The sequence below is a fragment of the Lagopus muta genome, chromosome 12, assembly GCF_023343835.1.
Source record: "Lagopus muta isolate bLagMut1 chromosome 12, bLagMut1 primary, whole genome shotgun sequence".
Lineage (NCBI taxonomy): Eukaryota > Metazoa > Chordata > Aves > Galliformes > Phasianidae > Lagopus > Lagopus muta.
The window spans coordinates 17,984,116-18,007,073 of NC_064444.1; the positions used below are offsets into that span (position 1 = coordinate 17,984,116).

The 22,958-nt window shown below is 57.0% G+C and overlaps 3 protein-coding genes across 9 annotated transcripts in view; all 3 read right to left on the reverse strand.

The window, feature by feature from the left end:
* CNOT1 (CCR4-NOT transcription complex subunit 1) overlaps nt 1-2,475 on the reverse strand; it is a 53,862-nt gene extending 51,387 nt beyond the window's left edge. For all 6 annotated transcript variants that reach the window (XM_048958315.1, XM_048958314.1, XM_048958317.1 and 3 more), the window contains exon 1: nt 2,308-2,475. The gene's annotated coding sequence lies outside the window, so the exon portion shown is untranslated. The remainder of the gene's footprint in view (nt 1-2,307) is intronic.
* Nucleotides 2,476-4,437: 1,962 nt separating this feature from the next.
* Nucleotides 4,438-10,254, reverse strand: SLC38A7 (solute carrier family 38 member 7). 2 transcript variants are annotated; one of them, XM_048958851.1, is made up of 12 exons: nt 10,171-10,254; nt 9,746-9,857; nt 9,229-9,627; nt 8,794-8,992; nt 8,470-8,614; nt 8,141-8,239; nt 7,619-7,676; nt 7,410-7,524; nt 7,114-7,261; nt 6,828-7,027; nt 6,366-6,420; nt 4,438-6,277 (listed from the first exon to the last, which is right to left on the reverse strand). In XM_048958851.1, the coding sequence occupies exons 3-12, from the start codon at nt 9,493-9,495 to the stop codon at nt 6,175-6,177; spliced, it is 1,389 nt and encodes a 462-aa protein (XP_048814808.1). In that variant the 5' UTR covers nt 9,496-9,627; nt 9,746-9,857; nt 10,171-10,254; the 3' UTR covers nt 4,438-6,174. The 2 variants fall into 2 exon arrangements, with proteins under 2 accessions (XP_048814808.1, XP_048814807.1); XM_048958850.1 differs by lacking the exon at nt 9,746-9,857 and having other exon boundaries at nt 9,229-9,687; nt 10,171-10,244.
* Nucleotides 10,255-10,735: 481 nt separating this feature from the next.
* Nucleotides 10,736-21,271, reverse strand: GOT2 (glutamic-oxaloacetic transaminase 2). Its single transcript, XM_048958849.1, has 10 exons — nt 21,137-21,271; nt 16,145-16,301; nt 15,039-15,167; nt 14,625-14,684; nt 14,346-14,507; nt 14,035-14,139; nt 13,512-13,662; nt 13,126-13,291; nt 12,042-12,192; nt 10,736-11,599 (listed from the first exon to the last, which is right to left on the reverse strand). Exons 1-10 carry the CDS (start codon nt 21,202-21,204, stop codon nt 11,477-11,479), a joined length of 1,272 nt encoding a protein of 423 aa, XP_048814806.1. The 5' UTR covers nt 21,205-21,271; the 3' UTR covers nt 10,736-11,476.
* Between the last annotated feature and the right edge of the window lie 1,687 nt (nt 21,272-22,958).

Here is a 22,958-nt window from a genome sequence, read left to right on the forward strand (position 1 = left end):
AGAAAGAGTTTACCAAGGCACTGCATCTGCTGACAAAACTGCTACCTGCAGTTACAGGGCCTACCATACAGTAAGTGGATTAGCTCTCAGACACGGCACTGGGGAGCTCTTAGAACACTGCCATTCTGTATTGTGCAACAGAGCAAACTTTTAAGAGGCAGAAAATATCTGCTGAAACCTACAGTGCTACATTGCCTGAGTGCTCCTTGAGGAAACGGAGGGGTCAGCAACCCAACATCTGGCAGGGGAGAAGCTTCAGTTGATTCTCTTCAATGCTGCAGAATTCTGCTGGGTTACAACAACATAAACGGGATACAATTGTAGGCTAGAATCCAAACGCACATGATTGAGAGGGCTAATATGTAACCAGTAGTCAGGTGTGGCCAAAACACTTCAACAAGTTCAAACACTCCCTACTAACCAGAAGCAGATCAGGAGGAGAAAGAAACTTCGCTGCTGAGGATGACAAAACAAACCTCAAGTCCTCAGTACACATTTAGCAGAAAAACGACTCCAAAATTACTTTAAGCCAAACTTTGGGGTTTTTTTTTTTTCTTAATATTTTTGCAGAACTAAGAAACTACTCCCACTGAGCTTCAAGGGCTGCAAAGGCTTTAAGTACTGCAGGTAGAGGATAAAACAACTCAAGTGACAACAGCAGCACACGTTCAGGGATCTCAATGATGAGGTTCTCAACTCCTGCCAGAAAGCATCATACAAATAAATCATACAATTAACACCAAGAGTGCTGTGCTAGATGGATAAACAGGATGAGGTGTTTCTCCAAAGAGGAGAGACAGGGAGAAAGTGAGTTTGCTGTGAGCCTGCCTTCGAGAAATGAGGCTATAAGGATAAATGGCCAGAAAACAACACATATAAGGGAAGAACACTCTAGAAAGAGTGCACACAACACTGTGTACTCACTGCCTCACTGTACTCATGCCAGTGTGCTTCCTGTTTATGACAGCCACCTCACCCAAGCTTGACCCACCTATAATTTTAGCCAATGCCAACGTAGTTACCTTAGAAACAGGAAACACTCAAGTTACGTGCACTAGGAATGACTTATCAGGACCACACCTGTGCTGCTGCCTGCTTCAGAAGAAAGAGAGGCAAATTCCATTGATAGCAGATGTCACACTTCCTTCTAAAAGGATGGCCTCGTGAGCAGGTGTGAGTCGGAGATGTATCTAAAAATTAATCAGAGAACCACAGGGGCTGGAAGGAACCCCTGGAAATCCCCCAATCCAAACCTGTGCTAATGCAGCTCACACAGGAAAGCATCCGGGAGGGTTGTGAATAACTCCAGAGAAGGGGACTCCACAGCCCCCCTAAGTAGCCTGTTCCAGTGCTCTGTGGCCTTCAAGTACCAGTCGTGTGTTGCTGTTGGGTTTTTTTGTTTGTTTGTTTTTCCTTACGGTTACCTCATTTCTGTTGTAAACACAGGCATAAGTCATAGAACCACACAAAGTCCAGGGTTGGAAGGGACCTCAAGGATCACGAAGCTCCAACCCCCTGCCACATGCAGGGCCACCAACCTCCACATTTCATAGCAGCCCAGGCTGCCCAGGGCCCCATCCAACCTGGCCTTGAACACCTCCAGGGATGGACGGGGCATCACAGCCTCTCTGGGCAGCTGTTCCAACACCTCACCACTCTCATAGTACAGAACTTCCCCCTGACATCCAACCTTAATCTTCCTCCCTCAACTTCAAACCATTTCCCCTTGTTCTGCTGTTCTCTACTCTTGTGAGGAGCTGACTCCCCTCCTGTTTATAGACTCCCTGAAAGTCCTGGAAGGACTGCAATCACTCAGCCCAAACAAACCGCTGGGGCTCCATTGATAGCCAGAAATCGGGCCGTCCAAAGGGGACTGCTCAAACACACACAGCTATCCCAACCAGGGCAGCCAACTGTTGCAGCCCCGACGCGGTATTACGGCTGCCGGTTCTCCTTGTGCTCCCCGGGCCCGCCGAGCCGGCAGCAGCGCTCCCACAGCCAACCCCGCCGAGAGGAGACGGCCCAGCGCCTTGCGGATGGCGCTTCTCCACAGGACCCCGCTCAGCTCGCAGGGCGGTGGGGGGAGGGCAGCCGGAACTCGGCCGGGCCGCCGCTCTGAGCGCCGAACGCAGCTGAGGGAGGCAGCAACGCGCGCCAGGCCTCACACAGCGCCGCGGACCTCACAGGCCGCGCTCCATCCGCCCGGCCCCGCACCTCCGCCGTGCCCCCCTCCAGGCTGGTGCTTTCTCCCTCTTCCCCCCCGCCATGAACAGCTCCGGTACCCCCAGCCCAGCCCGCAGCTCTCACCTCAGAGGCAGCGGGGCCGAAGCAAGGCGGCGGGCTGCGGCCGCTCGCGCTTTTCTCCTCTGGTCTCCGCCGTTGCGCTACAAAATGGCGGACGGGGTCGCGCGCTCACGTCGCGGCCTTTCCCCTCCCCCGTCCCCTCGCGGCACGCCAGCGGGGGGTGGAGGGGGAGGGACGCGCGGAGGTTCCCGCCCCCCCGCCCGGCGTTTCGCCAATCGGAGCGCGCCGCTCCGTGCCGTCCGACCAATCAGCGCGGCTGACTCTCGCGGAGCGTTCCGCCGTCCTCCCCCCCGGCCCTCAGCGCGGAGTGAAGAACGAACTCCGATTGGTCGAAGCCGGCCGGACTCCTTCCTAGCGCTCGGGCCAATGAGAGCCGGCGGGCGTCTGGGCAGGAGCATGCGCCCCGGAGATCAACAAGCGTTGGCCGCTCGGGACGGCCAATCAGCGCGAGGCAGGAAGAGGAAGTGGCGGGGAGCGCCAAAGGGCGCCCGGAGTCACGGGGAAGGGAGGGGGGGAGCAGCCCCCCCACAGTGGTGCTAACCGCCTCCCCCTCCGCGCAATGGTGCGGTCCTCCCGACCGCCTCCCCCCTACACGCAGCGGTGGTACGGCCCGCGCGCCGCGACCTCTAGCGCCGGACTGCGGTACTGCAGCTTCCCTCCCCCCCCCGCGGGTTGATGGTGCGGTCCGTGCCGCGCGCCCCCCGCAGGCGCGCAGTGGTGTGGGCCGGGGGGCCGCCATTTTGTGCGGGCCTCGAAGGGATGGGGTGAGTGGGCTTGGAGGTCTTTGGGGCTTTCCTAGTCTCAGCGGTTCCGTGATTCTGTGACGCTAAGCCCTCCCGTCACCCTGGGCTGTGCCCCCCTCAGCCGGTCCTGCTGGCGTTTTGGGACCCTCTGCCCCGTGGGACCACACAGCCGTGCAGAAACCACATTGCGCCTGCCTGGGCTACTCATCACAATTCACTTTTATTGAGTCAAGGTCATCCAGGGTTGGGTTTTTTGTTTTTCTTTTTGCACTTAAAAAAAAATACATAAAAATCTGTAAACAGCCACAGGAGTGATAAGGCAAACAGAGAAACAGCCCTGTCACCACATAACCCCAATCGCAGGGCACGATGCAAACCCACTTCCACACACAGCACCAAGGGGGACAGAAAACTGAGCAGCATCTCTGGTTGCCTGCACTGCTGTGAGGACACAAACATCCCGCAGCCCGGCTCCAGCCCACAGTGCAGTCTTGGCTGGGCCTGGTTTGTACCTGAAGACCCCACAAGGACCACAGCCCTGCTTGCCTGGGCTCTCCTTCATGCTCAGAACTGTGCTGCAGCTGCTGCAAAGCCAGTGGAGACAGCCAAGGTGCTTATCCAGGGATCTTTGCTGTTTTATGCATTTTGGAGGGGGTGGGAGAAAAGGGAAGGGAAGGGAGATGGGAAAAGCAAGAAAAGGGGAAATGAGTGAAAGAAGGGAGGGGGAAAGGAAAGAAAGGAGAAAAGGAGAGGAAGGGAGGAAGGAAAAGGGGAAAAGGAAAAAAAGGAAAAGGAAGGAAGGGAGAGAAAGAGGAGAAAAGAGAGAGAAAGGAGAAAAGGAAAGGGGAGGGACGGAGGGAGGGAAGGAGGGAGGGAGGGAGGGAGGAAGAGAATGGAGAGAAAAGGGAAAGAAAATGGGGGTAGGGAAAGAAGGGAAGGAGGGAGAGGGGGAAGGGAAGGAAGGAGAGAAAGAGGAGAAAGAGGGGAAGAAAGAAAGGGGGAAAAAAGGGAAGTATGGACAAGGAAGCCCGAGCCAGAAGGGGCTTGGAGACAGCCTGTGCCTGTGATATCCTTGCTCCCACGTGCAGCACAGATGGACACAGACGCTGTGTTTAGACACAACACCCACTAACCCCAGGCTCTGGCTCCTTCCATCTCTTGTTCTCGTTCTAGGAAAGCAGGCTGTGCATGCTCACACACACTGCATGCTTCATATTCCCTGAAACACAGCCTGATTTCTGAAGAGCCCAGCACTCTGACAGCACTCCTCTGTTCCCAGGTGAGCACACGGCGGTGATGCAAACAGGAGGTTTGCTGGAGCCTTTTCATGTGAAAAGCAGAAGGTGCAGAGGCTGGAGCTATCCTGGAAGAGACTGGAGGGACACAATACTTCACACAGTCCCCCACAACAATTTATTTGGGCTTTCCTTCTCATTTTCTGTCTGAATCTCCCCATCTCGCCTCAGAGAGATGGGGGAAGGTGGGGAGTATTAGGGTTACAGAGCAGGTTCTGGAAAGAAATGTGCATTTAGGTGAAAAGTTCTTTCCCAGAGCTGTGCCAGCACTGCCTGGGAGCTGCGGAATGTGAGAGCCAGGCTGAAGCCACCTTTTGTCAGAGCACATCCATACACCACAAGCACTGTAGGGAGAGGATGAATGACACCCAGCAAGCTGTACCACAGGCCATCCTCCCACCCACTGCTGGCTGGTCACAGAGAGAAAGGAACATGGCAAGGACTGCATCAACGTGTCACCATTCATCTTCCCACCGTCACAGGCTGGGCCACGTCCCGTGTCTGCCAAGCACTGCTTTGAGACCATGCATGAGGATACACGAACATCAATCTTTCCCTGCCTAGGAATTTAGAAGCCAAAGACCAAGGGACCTTAAAGTCTCAACAGCAGAAGTTGGCTGCTGAGATTTAACTGCCCCAATCCTCATCTGCAGCTGGGAGAACTTCTACACCCAAAAAAAACAACACAACCAGGAAGCAGAAATGAAACTATTGGGAAAGGCTGAGGAGGAACATCCCAGAGCAGCACCAGCCACAGCACAAATGAGAACAATAATGGCAACGATATAAAACGGATTAATACTGCCTGCTTTATCCCCAGAGCATCCCTTAAAACCTACACCTTGCCCACTCCTCGGCCATGCACTCCAGAAGAACAGGATTTGAAATTAAGAGCTTGGTTCTAGTGTAGTGTTTCCAGTAGGCAGATCCAGTTCACAGCACCTTCTCCAGTGAGTCTGCCAACCCCGAGGCTGGGGCTGGCAATGTAAACTTTGCTCCTGAACTCTTCCCGGCCCCCCTCCCACAAATGGCAAGTTAAAATCAGGCTTCGTGCGACATTCCCACTTCCTAACAGCAAGTGCAGCCTGGTCAGAGGAAAATGGGAGGGAAAACTCCTGCTAGCACTAGGATAGAACTGCAGGCTGGCAAGACGAGCCACAGGAAAGTAAACTTAAAACCAAGCACAGACACGGAAGAGGACAGAGGAGACGTCACTGTCTAAGCTCACGGGTTTAAGGTGGCGGAGGAATTGCTGTGCTCATGCACAGTAAAACTCACTCATGTTGAGGTGATGGAAATCAGCCGGGACTCATCGGCCCTTTGCTTTCTCCCTTTCTGCAGGTGCACCATTTGTTTTGTGCTCTGATCGCAGCACACTCTCACCAACTATGAATTAAAGCATGGTCTCTAGTTCCCTTTAAACAAGACACACTGCCTCCCTCTAATGCTATGACTTCAAGCTGTGAAAGTGCTGGAAAGAAGCTCCCCCAACACTGAGGGAAGCAGTGTGCTTTCCTGTGCAAACCCCAACGGGATCCCTTAGTGAAGCCCACCCCAGAGGGGCAGGAAGGATTTGACCTGGATGTCAGCACGGAGTGAGTGGGGTTCTCCTCCGTCACCAGGGAGTCAGGACTGAGAAGGCAAGCCTGACTGCCTGGTGTGTTAAGACAACAAGACACAAGTCCCTGCAGGGCTCTTCCAGCGAAGCCCTGCGTTTCAACACTCCTCTTGGACGTTCCCAGTATGCTAAAATGTTTTCTCCCTGCTCCCCCTCAGTCTGATGGGAAATCTACTTCCCCTCAGCAGCAGCAGGGTCCTGCCTGGAGGAGGGGTCAGGCTGCGAGATCCACGAAGATGGCGTTGGCAGTGGTCTGTCCGAAGATGAAGGCTCCTAGGGTGACCATGAATACCCCATAGCCGACCTGGGCCCACCAGCTGCGGATGCAAAAGGATGGGACGCACTTAGAGGGGACCTTTATGCCCAAATCCCACAGGGAAAGCAGGGAGAGGGGAAGCTCGTTACCTGACTGCTCTGGTTTCTTGGATCTCAGAGAGTTTGGCTTGAATCAGGCAGAGCCCTGAGAGGGACAGGAGGCACATTAAACCCAGACAAGGACTGAGCAGACGCCCTGCAGACCAGGGAGCTGAACTGAGCTCCACTGAGGCAAGGGCAGCGTGGACACGTCCTCTCCTGTTTCTCTTTGCCTCCTTCCAGCCCACAGGGGATGTGCTACAGCCCAACCCCAGCCACCTCCCAGCCTGCTCTGGAAAGGGGCAGAGCATGCTGCTGCCTGATGAGATAAGCCTTCCTCCAGCCCGTTCTCACCCAGCCCGCTGCTTCTCCCAGCTCCCAGTTCTGGAGTAGAGACAGCAGTCAAAACCAGTTGGACCTCTTTCTCTAAAGGTCTCCTAGCTGCTATGTTCCCATCCCACCCCCTCCCTCTGCAATACAAGGCCACGAGACCTCCACCGACCACGGATGTACCTGGGAAGACAAAGATGAAGCAGGCGGCCAAGCCTCCGATGACAGAGATGACTTTGCCAATATCAGGGATGAACAGAGCCAGGAGGAGAGTCAGGAGGAACCAACTAATGGTCTGCAGCAGGCGTCTCCTCCGCTCCCGAACCACGTCCTCCTCCACCGTCACTCCGGTGTAGCGGAGCCAGAGGCCTTCCAGCACAGCCCTGTGGGCACAGAGCCACGGGAAGGAAGGAGGGTTCCCAGCAGCGCCCCCCTGCCCGCTCCAGCCCCGCTGCCTCTCCTCACTCACCGGCCGCAGAAGTGCAGGATGGGGTAGGATGTCAGCACGCACAGGATGATGAAGGCCCGAGCCAGGGCGACGGGGATGTCATTGGAGGGGTAGGAAAGCAACACATCCTGGTCCACGCTGGCCCCAAAGGTCAGGAAGCCACAGACACCTGCCAGGGAAGGGCACGCTCAGCAGGGCTCAGGGCAAGACCCTCTGGATGCGTGTTCAAGGTCCCTCTGCTGAGCAGAGCGTCTGTCCCCAGGAGCTCACAGCTCCACCAAGCACCACGCAAGCCACCATGGGGTCCCCTCACTTACCAGTGCCGGTATAGACAAAGAGAGCGATCACCATGGCTGCTGTCACCACTGCTCCCCACGTCTTCACCTCCGGCTGCTTCATGCTGTTAAAGACGGGCACGCTGCTCACGTGGCACTGCCAGAGACATGAAAAGAGCGAGGGAACACGTTATGGGATGAGCCGGAGCAGCAGGGAGATGCACAGGATCCCGTGTGCTGCTCAAAGCTACCTGGAATCCAAAGCAGATGGTGGGCATGGCGTTGAACACGGCCATCCAGGTGGAGGGGCTGGGGAGAGAAACGGCCACCGGTCAGAGCAGGGGCATGTGGGAACTGCTGGTTCCTCTGCTGACCTGTCCACACCTCAGCCACCAATTGCTCCCACCTGGGACAGAGCTTTTGTATGGATAAAGGTTTTCCTGGGATCAAAAATAAAAGAACTGCTAAAAAAGAAATATAAGGATCCATTTGGGTAGTGAAAAAAACTGATCTTAACTCTGCTCTGCCCTCAAATGCCTGGAACAGCCCTGCCTGCCCACCCTGGGTCCAGAAATAGTCCCATACTGTGAATGAAAGGAAAGTCACATGGGCAAAGGAAATAACCAAAAATCACCCAAAGGAGACCCAGATCTCTCCTTTCTGGGGTTTGATGCAGCTGTAGCAGAGCTAAAGGTGAATTGCTCTCCTCAAATCCTGCGCTGGAGGACTGGAAATCCAGCTGAGCCCATCAGCATCACATCTCTTGTACGCACCTGGTAGGAATCTCCACAGGCACAAGCTCCTTGTCAGGCCAGATGTACTTGATGATGATGACTGCGGTGACATACCACGTGCCAATCACACTCAGAGAGCTGCAGGGGGGGACAGCAAGCCATCAGCATCCCACCTCCCAGCTCCGAGGATGTCTGAGGGTCTCCTCCCAACATTTCCAGCCCCATCCCTCTGCCTGCACAGCCTGGGCCATCCCGACCCCTCCAACCTGGACGATCCCCGCTCTTCTCTTCCCCCAAGGAAGACACCAGGTGCTGTCACCCACTCTCCCCAGACCACCCCCCCAGTCCTGCAGGGCTCTCCTACCCACCTGGCATACTTCTGGAAGCCGATCTCCTTGGGGATGGAGAGGGGTAGGATGAGGAGGAAGGCAGTGATGCTGATGGTGAACTTGCGGTCTGTGTACCAGCGGCTGCTCCCTGCTTCCTCAGGCTCTGTCACCAGAGCAGCAATGACTGTGGGCACAGATAGGTCACAGAATCACAGAGCCATTTCGGTTGGAAAAGACCACTAAGATCCAACCCCGATCCATCCCCCCCAACAGCGCTGCTCAGCGCCATGTCCACCCAAAGGATCACGTCCTTTCCCCTTTCCAGAAGGAGGGATGCGACCCGCTGCTCCTTGGGGCACTCACTCTTGTCCTCTTGGTCTCCGATGATGATGAGGAAAGCGATGCAGGTGCCAAAGGTGTAAACGGCGATGGCCACCTCACACAGCACACCTGGCACCTTCCCACACACCGCCCACACCACCTCTTGGTACGTCCGTTCATTGCTGGCCTGCGAGCAGTACGCCAGGATTACCAGTCCTCCGATGATGAAGATCAGCATGCACTGGGGTAAGGGAGACACAGGGAGGGGACAAAGTGAGGCAGCAGCAAGCCAACGTTCCCAGATCCACCCCAAAACGTGTACAACATCCCTGCTGCCCCTCAGAGGTCTGAACCTCTGCTTCACCTGGCCGGCTTCCACCCGTGATCTCCTCCTCCCCACGCTCCCCGCATGGAGCTCCACATCCCCCCCCAGCCCCTCCAGACGTGGGACGAGGGCTGTCCCCCCCCAGCTCTCACCATCTGCAGCGCAATGCCCGCAGCCACGCCGCCAGCCATGTTGAAGGCAGCGGGGAAGTTGAGCAGCCCGGCCCCAAGAGCAGCATTCACCACGATGAACACCGCGCCCAGCGCCGACGTGGCCCCGGCTCCGTTCCCTTGGCTCTCCTCACTCTTTGGCACCGCTTCCACGCTGGGGCTCTGCAGGAGCCTGGCCCGTTCCCCGGCATCGGCGCTCCACTCCCAGTCCCTGTAGTCAGTGTTGATGCTCCCGGCGGCCTGAGCCATCCTCCTGCCGGCAGGGCCCGCTCCTCCCAGCCGTGCGTCCTGCTAGCGCTCCCGCACCGGGGTCGGCCGAATGCCGCGGGGCACCATCGGTTCCATCGGGTTTGGCGACAGCGAACAGCCAGGCTGTCACCGCTAGAAAGGGCCGCAGGAGAACGCGAGGCTGCCGAGGATCCTCCAGCACCCCTGCAGCCTCTGTTAGAGAGAGACAGCGGGGTAGGGCACGAGGACGCTCCAGGGAAGGAGAGCTCACCTCCGCCTCGCTGGGTTCACGGGACGCGCATCGCTGCGGGCACGAGCCCTGCTGAGCGTCCTGAATTCCGGCCCCAATTTCTGCAAGCTCTGCAGAAGCTGCCACCCACGTGCTGCGGGTAAAGGTCAGGGCCCGGCTCAGCGACACCCGCAACGACCACCGCAGCGCGAGTCCGGCGCGGAGCGGCACCGCTCCGGGAACGGCCGCGCGGCGCCCCCGGGCAGCGCCCCGTCCCCGCGCACGGCCACACAGCACGGACGGAGGCCGGCGGGGCTCAGGGGGGAACCCGCACGGCCCAGGGGAACCTCCGGGCCTCCCGTCCGGATCGCGTTTAACCCGGCGGCACGACGGGCGGCCCCCGCGCCCAGGCTGCACCCTAAGGGCGCCCCCAGCCCCCCCGGACCCAACGGGACCCCCCCGCTTACCCGGGCGGGGCGATTTCTCTCTCTCTCTCTGCGGTCCGGAGCCGCCTCCCGCGGCCGTACCCACGCCCGTCCCTCCCCCCGCCGACGCCGCCCCGCTTTCTCTCCCCGCCCTGCCGCTCACCGCAACCGCGCCGGCGCCGCCCGCCCCGCGCTACGCCCCCCGAGCGGCTCCGGATCGGATTGAAAATCAGAGCGGAGCAATGCATGCAGTGAGCGCCCCAGGCCGCGGATGGGACCCGGGCAGCCCGAGCTGCGGACGGCCTGCGGCAGTGCTCGGGGCTGGGTGAGCTTTGAGGTCCCTCCCAACTTCAGCCATTCTCTGATGTGCAGAGCAGCCCGTACTCTCCTCTGCAAAAGGAGAGGATGGTTTGTGCACGGCCAGCTCTCAGACCGCCCTTGGGATCCTTCCCTCCTGCACTTAGCATCTCCAGCCCTTGGGATGAAGGGAGGATGAGGTGGATGCCACTGCATCCCCAGGTCAGGCTGGACACAGCCCAGCTCATCTGGGCTCACAGGGCTGATGGGATGGGGGTACAGGGGTTGGGGAGACACACAGAGCCACAGAGCAGTTTTCAGAAGTTCTTATTGAGGGGCAAGAAATCTTTCGACCTCAGAGCATGGGAGCAGAGGTTGAGAGCAGTGACAGGAGTCTGCCACACACACACACACCAATGCCACTGTGAATGACACCTGAAAGAGTCCCAGATGGAAACAACAAAGCCCACAACGGAGCACATTTTAGTAGTGACGAGTCCTCAGAGCCTTTACACTCTTTCTAAGATGGCAGCTTCAGCACTGCCTACCTCTGGGCTAAGCCCAAGTCCAGCAGCAGAGGGTGGAGGAGGACAGAACCTGCAGGCAGCAGGGTTAGGCTGAGTGTGGGTCACCAGATGAACCCAAACATCCCCCCTCCCAGCCCACCCTGCTCCCTGCCTGCTGCTGTTAGGGTGAGCAGCCTGGTAAAGCCTTCTTGTGGAGAAACAAGCACAGGGACACCTTTGGTGCGTACACTGGCAGGACGCAGAGCAGTGACCTCCCACTCCCTCCAGTGCAGATGGGTGTTGGGGCTGATGGACAAAGGACAAGCAGCAGGAGATAATGGCGATGACGACAGGGAGCCAGCAATCACGTCCTTGCTCCACAACGTGGCGCAATTTGGACTAGAGGCTTCTACAACAACTCATCTACAAGATACATTCAGCAGCGGCACTAAGTGCTGTGGTTGGAAGCGTTCTCCTTCCTCCCTCTCCCTCCCCTTCTCTGGCTGATGGGGAAAGGCCAGCAGCTCCAGAGCACGCCTCTGTCTTTACTTTGTGACTTGATGGATGGCATGAGCCAGGTAGCCCACATTGCTTGATGCGACTCCTGCCACGGAGATTCGGCCGTCCTTCGTCATATAGATGGAGAACTCCTTTGTCAGCCGCTCCACCTGGGAACAAAAGAGCAGAGTTCAAATTAAAGCCCTATCTCTATTCTGTTGTGGAGCGTGAATTCATACAGCTTGCTAGAATCGAACATAAGCTGGGTGCCAGCAGAATCATCATCCAACCACCTGCAGAGCTCTGGGAAAGCAAGAGCTGCCGCTCAGCTCTCGGGCAATGTGCAAACCCTGCAGATGTTCAGCCAGGAGTCACCTCAGAGCAGCACCAAGCGACTGCCAGATAAGCAGGATACATTTGCTTTCAACCTCCACAAGAACATCAGGAAGCAGAGACACACATGGGCCCCCCACGGTACTCCAGTTCTGCAGGCGGGGAAGATGCTCCTCTCTGAGAAGACCTGCCCCCATGGGCTCATTCTGGCACCAGCACTCTGTATCTTTCTGGCAAGCATCACAAACAACACCTCGAGACCAGAGGAACCATGTTTACCTGCTCAGGCTTCAGCCCCGTGAAGCAAAACATGCCAATCTGGTCAGTGATGTGCTGCCAGTTGTGGGAAGATCCCTCTTTCTTGAGGTTGGACACCAGCTGAGTCCTCATGCTGATGATCCGGTCGGCCATGCCCTTCACCTCCACCAGCCTGACAAGTCAACCCGGTTACTGCTCAGAGCACAGCAGGGATGTGCCAACACAACTCCCTCCCCAGCTACCCAGAAAGCAATCTCTCTCCAACTGCAGGAGCCCTGCACCCCAAAAGCACCAGGTGTGCCATCAGTCATGGCCATACCACGGAACAGACACACAGCCATTCCCACAGTTGAGAAAAGCCTGTGAACCTCTTGCTTTGGCTGGACAACTACTTATTTATTCCACTGCTGTCGGATGCTATTACCAGAATCTTGGCAGCTCTCGCTTCTGAAAGATCTGGGAGAGCTGGGGGCTCCTGGCAGCACTGCTCAAAGCCCACATAAAATAGTACCTGGGGAGAACTAAGGGCACCCCCCAGTGCAGGCAGGCAGCCTCTGCTCCAATGCAGTGCAGCTAGGAGACATCTCTGCTGGACCACGCAAGGTGCCAGCCTGCCAAAGCAGTGTGGCCACAACACACAGACAGCCTTTGTTCTGCACAGCCAGCTGCTGGAGCAGCACGGGCTGGCACCAGGAAAGAGGCTTAGGGCACCAGGGTGACGTTCCTGTGTTTTAATTCCCAAGGGGCTTAAGCTTCTACTTCCCCTGATGTGAAACACAGCTGCAATGCCTCAGTTGGTTTTCTTTTGCACTCCTTTGACTAGCAGCTCCAGCAGCCTTCAATCCTAGGGAAGCTTTATCCCCACCCCCCACCCCCTCAAGTGTTTTCTGTCTCAGTAGCGCAAGGAAAACCCTTACATGCCAGGCCTGACTGATACTAGCTGGAGCAATCAGATCTGGGTGGGCATTTCCCTAGAGGAAAGCAGTAGCACGCGGCTTTGGCTGCAGCCTGAAGTAAGGGCTGCCCACAGTGCAGCAAGCACAGCACAAGGCTACCACAGGGAGACGCCGCCTTGCTGCTGCGGGCTTTAGGAGCCCCTTCTTACCACTCCTTCCGTAGGTCAGGGGTGGTCAGGATGAGGGAGGCGATGCGGGCTCCGTTTAAGGGTGGGTTGGAGTACATGGGACGGATGAGGATCTTCAGCTGTGATTCAACCCTCTTGGCTTCCTCTGCATCGCGGCAGATCACCGTGAAGGCGCCCGCACGCTCTCCTGAAACACAGGCTGTCAGCTCCCAGCTTCTGCTCAAGGGCTGGGGCACGACTCCTCCACAGGAAGACCCCCACCAGCTCCCAAGGGCTGCCTCCTGCGCTCCGTTCAATGCTACAGGCTGGGCGCAGGCAGCAGTTGGAACTGAGAGGACGCAAAGCATCTCGACCAGGACACCCACCCCTAATCCAGAGAGATCTTCCACCCCAGCCACCCAACTCACCGTACAGCCCCATGTTCTTGGCGTAGGACTGGGACAGCACGACGTCGATGCCCTGCTCAATGAAGTGCCGCACAGCCCAGGCGTCCCTGTTGATGTCCCCGCTGGCAAAGCCCTGGTAGGCCATGTCAAAGTATGCGAGGAGGTTCCGTTTCTGCCAGCAAAGAAGCAACAGTGTGACTGAGTACCCAGATGAACCTTGCAAGGAGACACCAGGCACGTGAAACATCTTCCTGCATTTTTAATATGTGAGAACTGGGAGACTCCTCTTGAACTATCACCGCTCACTTTGTCACAGCTCTCTCCACAGAGCTCCTTTCCCCACCTTCCCAAAAGGTGCCAGCAGAAAGCCTGCTGCTCAGACAGGAGCTTTATGGGTGCCTTAGTGTGGCTCCTGCCTTCAGCACAGGAACTCCAGGGCAGGGAGTAGCCTGTAACTCGGTGACGACCAGAGTTACCCATTAAAGTACAGAGATGTGGCTTTCCTGTGCAATGCACAGCATCCCCAGGACACCCTCATGCCCACCTTCACCACGGATGCCAACTCCTTCCATTGCTCCTGCCGGGGATCCACTCCAGTGGGGTTGTGAGCACATGCGTGCAAGAGGATGATGCTCTTCTCTGGAATTTTCTAAGACAGACATTACAAGGAGTGATTAACAACATCTGAGCACTCTCCTCAGCCGCTGAGGTGAGACTGTTGCCCCAAGATGGTTTAGATGAGCAATGCAGAGCCACAGCTCCGTGTCATCGGGCTCCTTACCACCTTTAGGTGAACAAAAGCTCACCCTTCTCCCCACATCACCTCCCTGCATCCAGGCATGGGAAGCAACTCACAGAAATGTCCTCCATGGCACCTGTGAAGTCCAGGCTACACGTTTTGGGGTCGTAGTAGCGGTAAGCCTGAAGCTGCAGGCCAGCATCACGGAAGATGGGTGTGTGGTTGCCCCAGGACGGTTTGGGTAGATACACATCACGGCTGAACTTGAAGAACCGTTGCTGACGAAGAAAAAGACACCATGTTCAAACAGACTGGCCAGATTCAAGCAGACAGAGAAAACCAAAGATTAAGTTCTTGTCAAAGGATGTTCCTTCCTTCTCCACCCAGCCACTCACCAAGAAATTGGCTCCAATTCGCAGAGATCCAGTCCCAGAAATACCTTGCACAGTAACGTACTGCAAGGGAAAAAGAACACAAGGCTGTAAGTGGATGCAGTAGGATACAGGGAGCAGCCCGACCAACAGCAGTATTAGTAGCTGCACAGCCCTGCGGCTGCACACCTGAACAGGGACACGGGGCTGGAGGGGCAGGCATCAGCAACTCCTGTTGCAGGGCAGGGAGTTGGACCCCTGGCAAGGTTCTGACCCCACCTTGGGAAGGGCTGCTTGCTGAGGAAGCAGTTATCCTGGGGTGAGCCAGCCAGCAGCTCTGCTGGGACCCACACCAGCCTTTCTGCTTCTGCCCGGTGCCCACACAGCGACCACACGTCTCAGTGCTGCCCACCCACCGCTCCCCAGCCCGCTCCTCACCCGGCCACTCTTGAAGGCCTCACTGTTTTCACCCAGTGCGAGTTCTGCTGATGCTCGGGTGAAATCTGCCAGCCCTGCGATGGGCAAGTACTCCTTGTCCATCTTCTTAGATGCTATCATGGCCTCCGCCTGGAAAGGAGGACACACATTCAGCACGGGAAGATTACCGCGGTGAGGACGGTGGCCAGCTCCACGCTGCTTCTCTTCACATTTGCTCACTCAAAAGGGTCAAAATTTGGCTGACAGGAGCTTCCCTCCACAGACCACAGCCCAGTAAAGCTGGGGCAGCAGCACACATGTGGTGACACTCAGCTTTTACCACAGAGGGTGTTAGTGTCAGACTGGCAGAGCCAGGGAACTGGGTGCCACTTCTGGCCCACTGTGAGTTAATGCTGCTGCACAGACACGTGTTTCTTTGCCCAAGCAAAGTCCTGCTGGACTGGGAGACTCAAATATTATGGAGAAGCAGAAAATGTCCGCTTTGGGAACCCTGCCTGTGCTCCCAGGGCAGCAGGACAAGCACAGCACCAAAAAGCTCCTCCTGTGACACCACCCAGGCTGCCTGGTTGTGACACAGCTGCAGCATGTGCCGACCCAGGAAACGGAGGGCAAAGAATAGCTTTAAATCTCAAGCCAATGAGAACCAAGGACAACACATCCTCCCTACGCCAAGACCAGCCAGTGGATGCACACTTCAGCTGGCAGCTATTTCTAACAGCCTGTTTCTAACACAGAGCCCCGAAAGGCTCCATAATCCCCTCCAAGGCAGTGTTCACAGCCAGCTCCTTGGGCTGGAGTTTTAGACTGGCTTAAGGACAAGCTGGTAACAAAGGCTCAGCACAGCTTTTAAGACTAATCCAGTAAGGGGACAACGTCAGCTCTTCCATCCCATGTGGGCCAGCCCAGGGAATGCCAGTTTATTCAAGAAACACCTTGGTGCTCAAAGCTGGTTCAAGGACTGCTGTCAGTCAGCAGTAAGTTAGATTTCCCTGGATGGGAATGGGGCACACAGGGTTCATCCCCTACTGCTTCACAGCTGGCTGTATTGTGTCTCTAAAGCACTGGCACTGCTAACAGAGACAGCCCTGCTCTGGGGCCAGGCTCACCTTGCGAACGCAGTTGAGGACGTAGGGCTTCCCGTTGTCATCCCGGTAGGCTCCCACACCCAGGTTCATCTTCTTGGAGTTGGTGTCACGCTTGAAAGCTTCGGTCACCCCCAGGATAGGGTCGGGGGGACCCATCTCCACATGGGACCACCATGAGCTGAAGGGAAACAAGCTCAGAATCAGGCTGGAGAAGCGGGGATGGTGCTGTGCCCCGCAGCTTTCGGGTTTCTGGATCATTCGTGGAGGTGTGCATCACCACGGGGACACGAGCAGGAGTGCTGTGGGTCTGGGTGGGGACAGGAGACCCAGTGTCACCTCTCAGATGGGCACAAGGAGCAACACCTTCACGTGGACCTCGACAGGACACACAAATAGAGAGGAAAGCTCAAGGGGAATCCTGTCTTTAAGCCACAGTAAAAGGCACAGGCAGTGCCTATGGAGGATCACCCACACGAGCTGGCACTGCATTTTCCTTGGCAAAATGGGCAAATAGCCTCAGTGCATTGAGCCTGAAGACACCCGGCTGCCTCCAAGCCACCAAGAGGTAGGAGTGGCCCTGCTTTCTCCATGTGCTGGCAGCATGTCAGCCCTACATCTGCTGCCAGCTCCTCACAGCCCACAGGCTGCAGGTCATCCCACCCAGGGCACCTCAGCCAGGTGCAGCAATCACTGAATGGCCTGGGTTGCAAAGGAGCACAGTGCTCATCAGTTCCAACCCCCTGCTGTGTGCAGCTCACCAACCAGCAGCCCAGGCTGCCCAGAGCCACATCCAGCCTGGCCTTGAATGCCTGCAGGGATGGGGCATCCACAGCCTCCTTGGGCAACCTGTTCCAGTGCCTCACTGCACTGGGTGAAAATCTTCCTCCTAACATCCAACCTAAACCTCCCCTGTCTCAGTTTGAAACCATTCCCCTTGTCCTATCAAAGCACAAGTCCTTTTGCACAAAGCAATTCTTCCAAACACCCAGAAGGGCTGTTTTCCCTGCCACTATTGGCTACTAATGGATTTCTCTTCCCTGCCCCACTCCAGGACAGATGCTGGAGCCAAATGCTGTTCTCCTGGAAGTAGCACAGGATGCCTTCTTCCCCACACAAGGACTGACAAGCTCCAAAGCAAAGGTGTGCTTCCTTGCAGCCAAGCACAAGCCCTGCTCACGTCAGCAGGAGTCCCATGAGCCACCCGCCCTGCTGGCACAGCATCCTGAAGGCACAGAACTTCTCTGAATGTCAACAACAGCACACCAGGCCACGCTATAAAAATAAATCTGTCATCCCAGTCCCACGTTCAGGCCTGCGCAGTGCACAGAGCGAGGTGGCTTTGCAGCAGCTCCAACCTGCAGGCAGGATTGCTTTGGGTTGGAAGGGAAAGGATGAGTCCACGCAGCTCCAGGCATCCTGACGCACAGCACTGTGCAGACACCCTGCTTGGTGAGGCATGCAGCACAGCACAGCTTGGCTGTTAGCTCCACTGGGACAGGATTCAGTCTTGAGAGCTAAAGGAGAAACCCAGCAAGCCAGCTCCCATAGCTAATGCTGCTCTGTGACAGCTTCACAAGGCCTGGAAGGGGTAACGTTACATGGGAATGCTGCCCAGGTAGAAGCAGGCAGCATGGGTGCCAGCATGACCAGCAGAACTCCCAAAGCCATTTCTCCTCCCACTCAGTCCATTTCAGGTCTGTCTGACCCATCACAACACCAACATGCTCATGCATGCAGGCTGCTCCTCGTGGCGCCCAAAGCTCACTGCCCTGCCCTGCTTCCTCCCAGCATCGCAGCACTTCCAAACCAAATGCCTCCGCCTCCATTTTCCAGTGCTGTGGAAAAAAGGCACAACCAAGGCAGAGACACCTCAGGAGGTTTAAAAATGGAAGATGCGAAGACCGCTAAGTGTAGAGGTAATTAAGACTCGTTAAGTACAGGAGGATGAGTCAGTGGTGCCCCACAGGCTGGCCCTGCGCTGTGTGCGGTTGGGTCTCAGGGCTGCCCTTCAGCTGGGCTGCTCACAAGGGGCTCACTGTGTTTGAGCTCCCAATCCTGCAAACACCTCAGCACGTCACCAGCTCCAACGTGGAGTGCTGCAATTACTGCTGATCCTGCTGGCATTTACCTAAGCTCTGGCACCCCAGAGTTAAGTGCTTTTATCCTGAGCCTATCAGCTTAGAGAAGGTTTAGGGCTTGATTTTCCCCTTCTTGGCTTCAGGATTTTGGGGTGAAGGCAGCAGAACGACTCCTCTGCTGCTTTTGGGGAGCTGAGCTGGCGGGGAAAAGGGGAAACAGGAGAGAACAGCCCATGCTGGGTTCTTCAAACACATCACAACCCCCAGGAGAGCAGAGCCAAAGCTTTCCCAAACCCCGACACGTTGCTACCCCCACGTCCCTGTAACGCGCTGTCACTGCACTGCCTTGCACTCCATTTCTGGCATTTAAATGAGCACTGGTCTCAAATAAAGGTCAAAGTTATAAACTGCACAACCTCTCTGCCCACACATCAGGGGTGGAGGCACCTCGGTGCCGAAACCCAAAGGAAAACAAGCTGAAGCTGCAGCTGCACTACCTAAGGTACATCCAGCGTGAGCAGAATGCGCTTCCATCCACTTGTGGACACGAGGGAGTCAGCGCTGGGATGCAAAGCAGAGCTCTCATTCCAGAAACCTTCTGCCTTTTGGTTTGGTCAGGATCCTCATCAACCAGCAGCACTGCTTAGAAGTGTATGTGGAATGTGTGGCTCATGGGCTCAGGCAGGCACACAAAGCAGCTTTCCTCTGGGCGAGCAAGCACTCACAGGTTTCCTTCCTTGGGGGCCCATCCCCACAGCAGATGGATCCCAAAGCCTCTGCCAAATCCCTGCAGCAGCTCTGCAAGCCCAAGCAGGGTGGAGAGGCCAAAGGCCAGAGCAAATATTTGCAAGGGAACGACACCAAAAGGCTGCAAGCCTAAAGGGCTGCTGGCCCAGAGGCTGCAGAAAGCCACCCATCAAATAAAGGCATTTACAGCAGCCGTCTGCTGACCCAGTAGGGCTGAGCATTGCCCATCCCTGATGCACTTCCGTATACCAAAGGAGTGCTTTAACTGCTTTGGATCTCACCACCTCTGTCCTGATTTCAGGTTGCCTCCATCTGAGCACATTAAAGTGGAGTGAATGAAGATAAGCAAACAGAAAAATGCTGAGCAACCCTGTGCACAACACGCGCCGCACAAAGGCTCCTCACCTACAGCAGAGCTGGCACGGCCTGCATTGCTTTCAGGTGACCTAGATCCAATTTGCTAATTTACAGCTGTGCAGTGATCCTGAGCAAAGGGAAGCTATGGCCAGGAGGCTGCTACAGGGTGGGCACAGGACCAAGGGGTCCAAGGGCACAACCCACAGGTGCAATTGTAGGCCACTACAGGGCAAGCACAGCACCAAGAGGTCTAAGGGCACAACCCACAGACACAATAGCTGTCGATAAGAGCCAGAATGCAGTGTCTGGAGCAGCTGGGACTGGGGGCATTCACCTCACCAGGCAGCGAGGGGCTGTGCAGGGCAGAACGGGGTAAATAAGTACCTAACACTCTTCTGCATCTGCTGCAATGAGGAAACCTTGCTTTCCTCACTGCCCCAGGCTGGGAATGGCTCCCTGCAGCCCACCAAGGCCAGCACAGATCGGGAGGCTTCATCCTGAACAGCAACAAGGCTCAGATCCCCCAGCATGTGCTGCTTTTCAGCCACAAGACCAAGGGATCCAAGCACAGAACCCATAGATGCAATACACACAGATGAAAGCCTGAACACCGCAGCAGGAGCAGCAGCGCATGCAGCTCCTCGTAGGGTTCCAGCTGTGCCCTGCGTCCTCGTGTCCATCCCTGTCTTCATGTCCATGTCCCTGTGTTCATCCCCAGTCTCTGGTCCACACCTCTGTCCCCACGCTCATCCCCACCCTCATGTCCATACCCCTGTCCCTGTGTCCCTATCCCTGCCCCTGCATCCCCTGGCCTCATGCTCATACCTCAGATCCTACGTCCCTTGGCCCCATGGCCATATATCTCTGTCCCCATGCCCATTGGCCCCATGTCCATATCCCTGTCCCTATGCCCCTTGGCCTCAAGCCCACATCCCAGTCCTAGTGTCCCTTGGCCCCATGTCCATTGGCCCCATGTCCATATTCCTGGCCCCATATCTCTTGGCCCCACATCCATACCCTTGGCCCTATGTCCGTTGGCCCCATGCCCAAATCCCAGTCCCTGTGTCCCCTGGCCTCAGGCCTTCATCCCAGAACTCATGTTCCTTGGTCCCACATCCATATCACTGTCCCCATGTCCACATCCCAGCCCCTATATTCATATCCTTGTCCCCATATCCCCATGTCCCCTGTCCACATCCCAGCCCCCATGCCCATATCCTTGTCCCCATGTCCCCTGGTCCCAAGCCCACATCCCAGCCCCCATGCTCATATCCTTGTCCCTATGCCCACATCCCAGCCCCCATGCCCATACCCTTATCCCCATCCCAGTCCCCGTGTCCCCCTGTCCTGGTATCCATCCCTGTCCCTATGTCCATACCCACGTCCCTGTCCCGGTGTCCCCATGCCTCACACCCACATCCCCATCCCTGTCACATTCCTGTGTCTCCTGGCCTCCTTTCCATTCCTATCCCCACATCCCTGCCCACAGTCCCACAGCAGAACCTCCCCTCACTGCTCGCCCCCCCACACGCCCTCCACGGCGGCTCCTCAAGGGCAGCGGAGGGAAGCGGGGGGGAAGGAGGGGGGGGGGGGCGCCGGGCCGCAACCAATCAGAATGCGCGCCCCCCGACTCCCTTCGCCCGCCGGCCAATCAGCGCGCCGTCCCCACGGCGACCCCCTTCCCGCCCCCGAGCCCCTCAGAACCGGGAATGGGTCCCCCGGCCGCAGGGACACGCTTCCTTCTCGGGAGGGACCCCTCTCGAGGACCCCCCCTTTCCAGCCTGGCGGCACGGAAGTCGCTCCCGGGGCCCGAGCCGCCGTCAGCCCTCACCTGGCGCGGGCGGTGGCGGCGGCGCGAAGCGGGGCGCTGAGGAGGAGACGGCTCTGCAGCAGCGCCATGGTGGCAGCGTGTGGACGGCTCTGAGCGCGGCGCCGGCCCTGCTTGGCTCCGCCCAGCGCATGCGCCTTTCAACGCGCTTCGCCTAACAGCGCCCCTTGGCGGCCCGGAGGGCTCCGTGCGCGCGCCCTGCAGCGGGCAGGGGTCTGGAATTGGGCAGGGTTATATTGGGCTGTGCTGGGCAGCACTGGGCTGTGCTGGGCTCTGTACGGTTCGTTCAGGGTTGTTCTGAACCATGCCGGGCTGTGCGAGATTGTACTGTATCATACTGAGCCATGCTGGGCCGTACAGAGCTGTACTGCATCACGCCCTGCCACGCTAGGCTGCACTGCACTGGGCCATACTGGGCTGTACAGGGACATGCAGGGCTGTATGGGGCTGTGCATGACTGCACTGCAGCATGCTGGGTTATACTTGTGTTAGACTGGACACACGGGTTTATGTTGCTCCACATGGGGTTATACTGGGCTCTACAGGGCCATACTGCACCGTGGAGAACAGTGGTCCATGCAGGGCTGCACTGGTCCATATTGGGCCGCAGAGGGCTGTACTGCTGCACACAAGGCCACCCTGGGCTGTACAAGGTTGCACTGGAACATACTGGTCTGTACTTATCTCTATTGTACTGTATTGGACTCTGCTGGTCCATGGACTCTGCTCCACCATGCGTACATGGGTTGTACCAGGCAGTACAGGGACATACGGGGGTGTAAGGGACTGAACTTCAGCACATTGGCTGTATGGAGCTGCGCTTATGCTTTACTGGGCCATACGAGTTTGTATTACGCCATACTGGGCCATACTGGTCTCTACAGTGCCACGAACTGGACCATGCAGAGCACTGCACTGCTCCGTGTTGGGCTGTAGAGGGCTGCACTGCACCGTGCAGAGCTGAACCAGAGCGTATAGGGTCATACTGGGCTGCGCAGGGCTGCCCTGGGTCGTACTGGTCTGTTCTATACCATATAGGGCCCTGCTGGGCCATACAGGACTGTGCTTCACCATACATACATGGGCTATAGCAGATAGCGTGGGGGCAGATCAGGACTGCCCTGCAGTGTACCGGGTCATACTGGGCTGTACTTGTGTCATACTGGGCCACATGGGTTTGCACTGCACTCCATGGGGATATACTGGGCCATACTGGTACAAGAACAGCCTGGAGGCCTTCTGTGATGGAGTGATGGCATTGGTGGATAAAGGAACGGCAACTGATGTCAGCTACCTGGGCCCACTGATGTGGTCCCACACCACTCCTTATCTCCGAATTGGAGAGAGATGGGTTCAAAGGGTGCTCTGTTGGGTGAGTAAGGAGTCGGTTGGAAGGTCACAGCCAGAGGGTTGTGGTCAGTGGCTCGATGGCCAGCTGGAGGCTGGTGGTGGGTGGTGTCCACCATGGGGACCAGTACTCAAAGGAGTGACACAGATGATGCATCGAATGCACGCTCGGCAAGATGATGGTTGACACGAGGCTGAGCATTGAGCTGACACCATTGTGCCATTGTGGTCCCCTGTGTGGGAGGGCGAGCAGTGGGGGGAGGTTCTGCTGTGGGACTGTGGGACAGGGATGTGGGGATAGGAATGGAAAGGAGGCCAGGAGACACAGGAATGTGACAGGGATGGGGATGTGGGTGTGAGGCATGGGGACACCGGGACAGGGACGTGGGTACGGACATAGGGACAGGGATGGATACCAGGACAGGGGGACGTGGGGACTGGGATGGGGATAAGGGTATGGGCGTGGGGGCTGGGATGT

Coding starts and splice junctions, on each gene's coding strand:
- SLC38A7 (XM_048958851.1), bottom strand. CDS start 9,495: ATGGCTCAGGCCGCCGGGAGCATCAACACTGACTACAGGGACTGGGAG. Junction 8,615..8,793: donor CGGAGACCAAGAGGACAAGA/GTGAGTGCCCCA, acceptor CTGTGCCCACAG/TCATTGCTGCTCTGGTGACA. Junction 6,278..6,365: donor CAAGAAACCAGAGCAGTCAG/GTAACGAGCTTC, acceptor TTGCATCCGCAG/CTGGTGGGCCCAGGTCGGCT.
- GOT2 (XM_048958849.1), bottom strand. CDS start 21,204: ATGGCGCTGCTGCAGAGCCGTCTCCTCCTCAGCGCCCCGCTTCGCGCC. Junction 14,140..14,345: donor GTGCCATGGAGGACATTTCT/GTGAGTTGCTTC, acceptor TGTCTGTCTTAG/AAAATTCCAGAGAAGAGCAT. Junction 11,600..12,041: donor CGGGGCTGAAGCCTGAGCAG/GTAAACATGGTT, acceptor TTTTGTTCCCAG/GTGGAGCGGCTGACAAAGGA.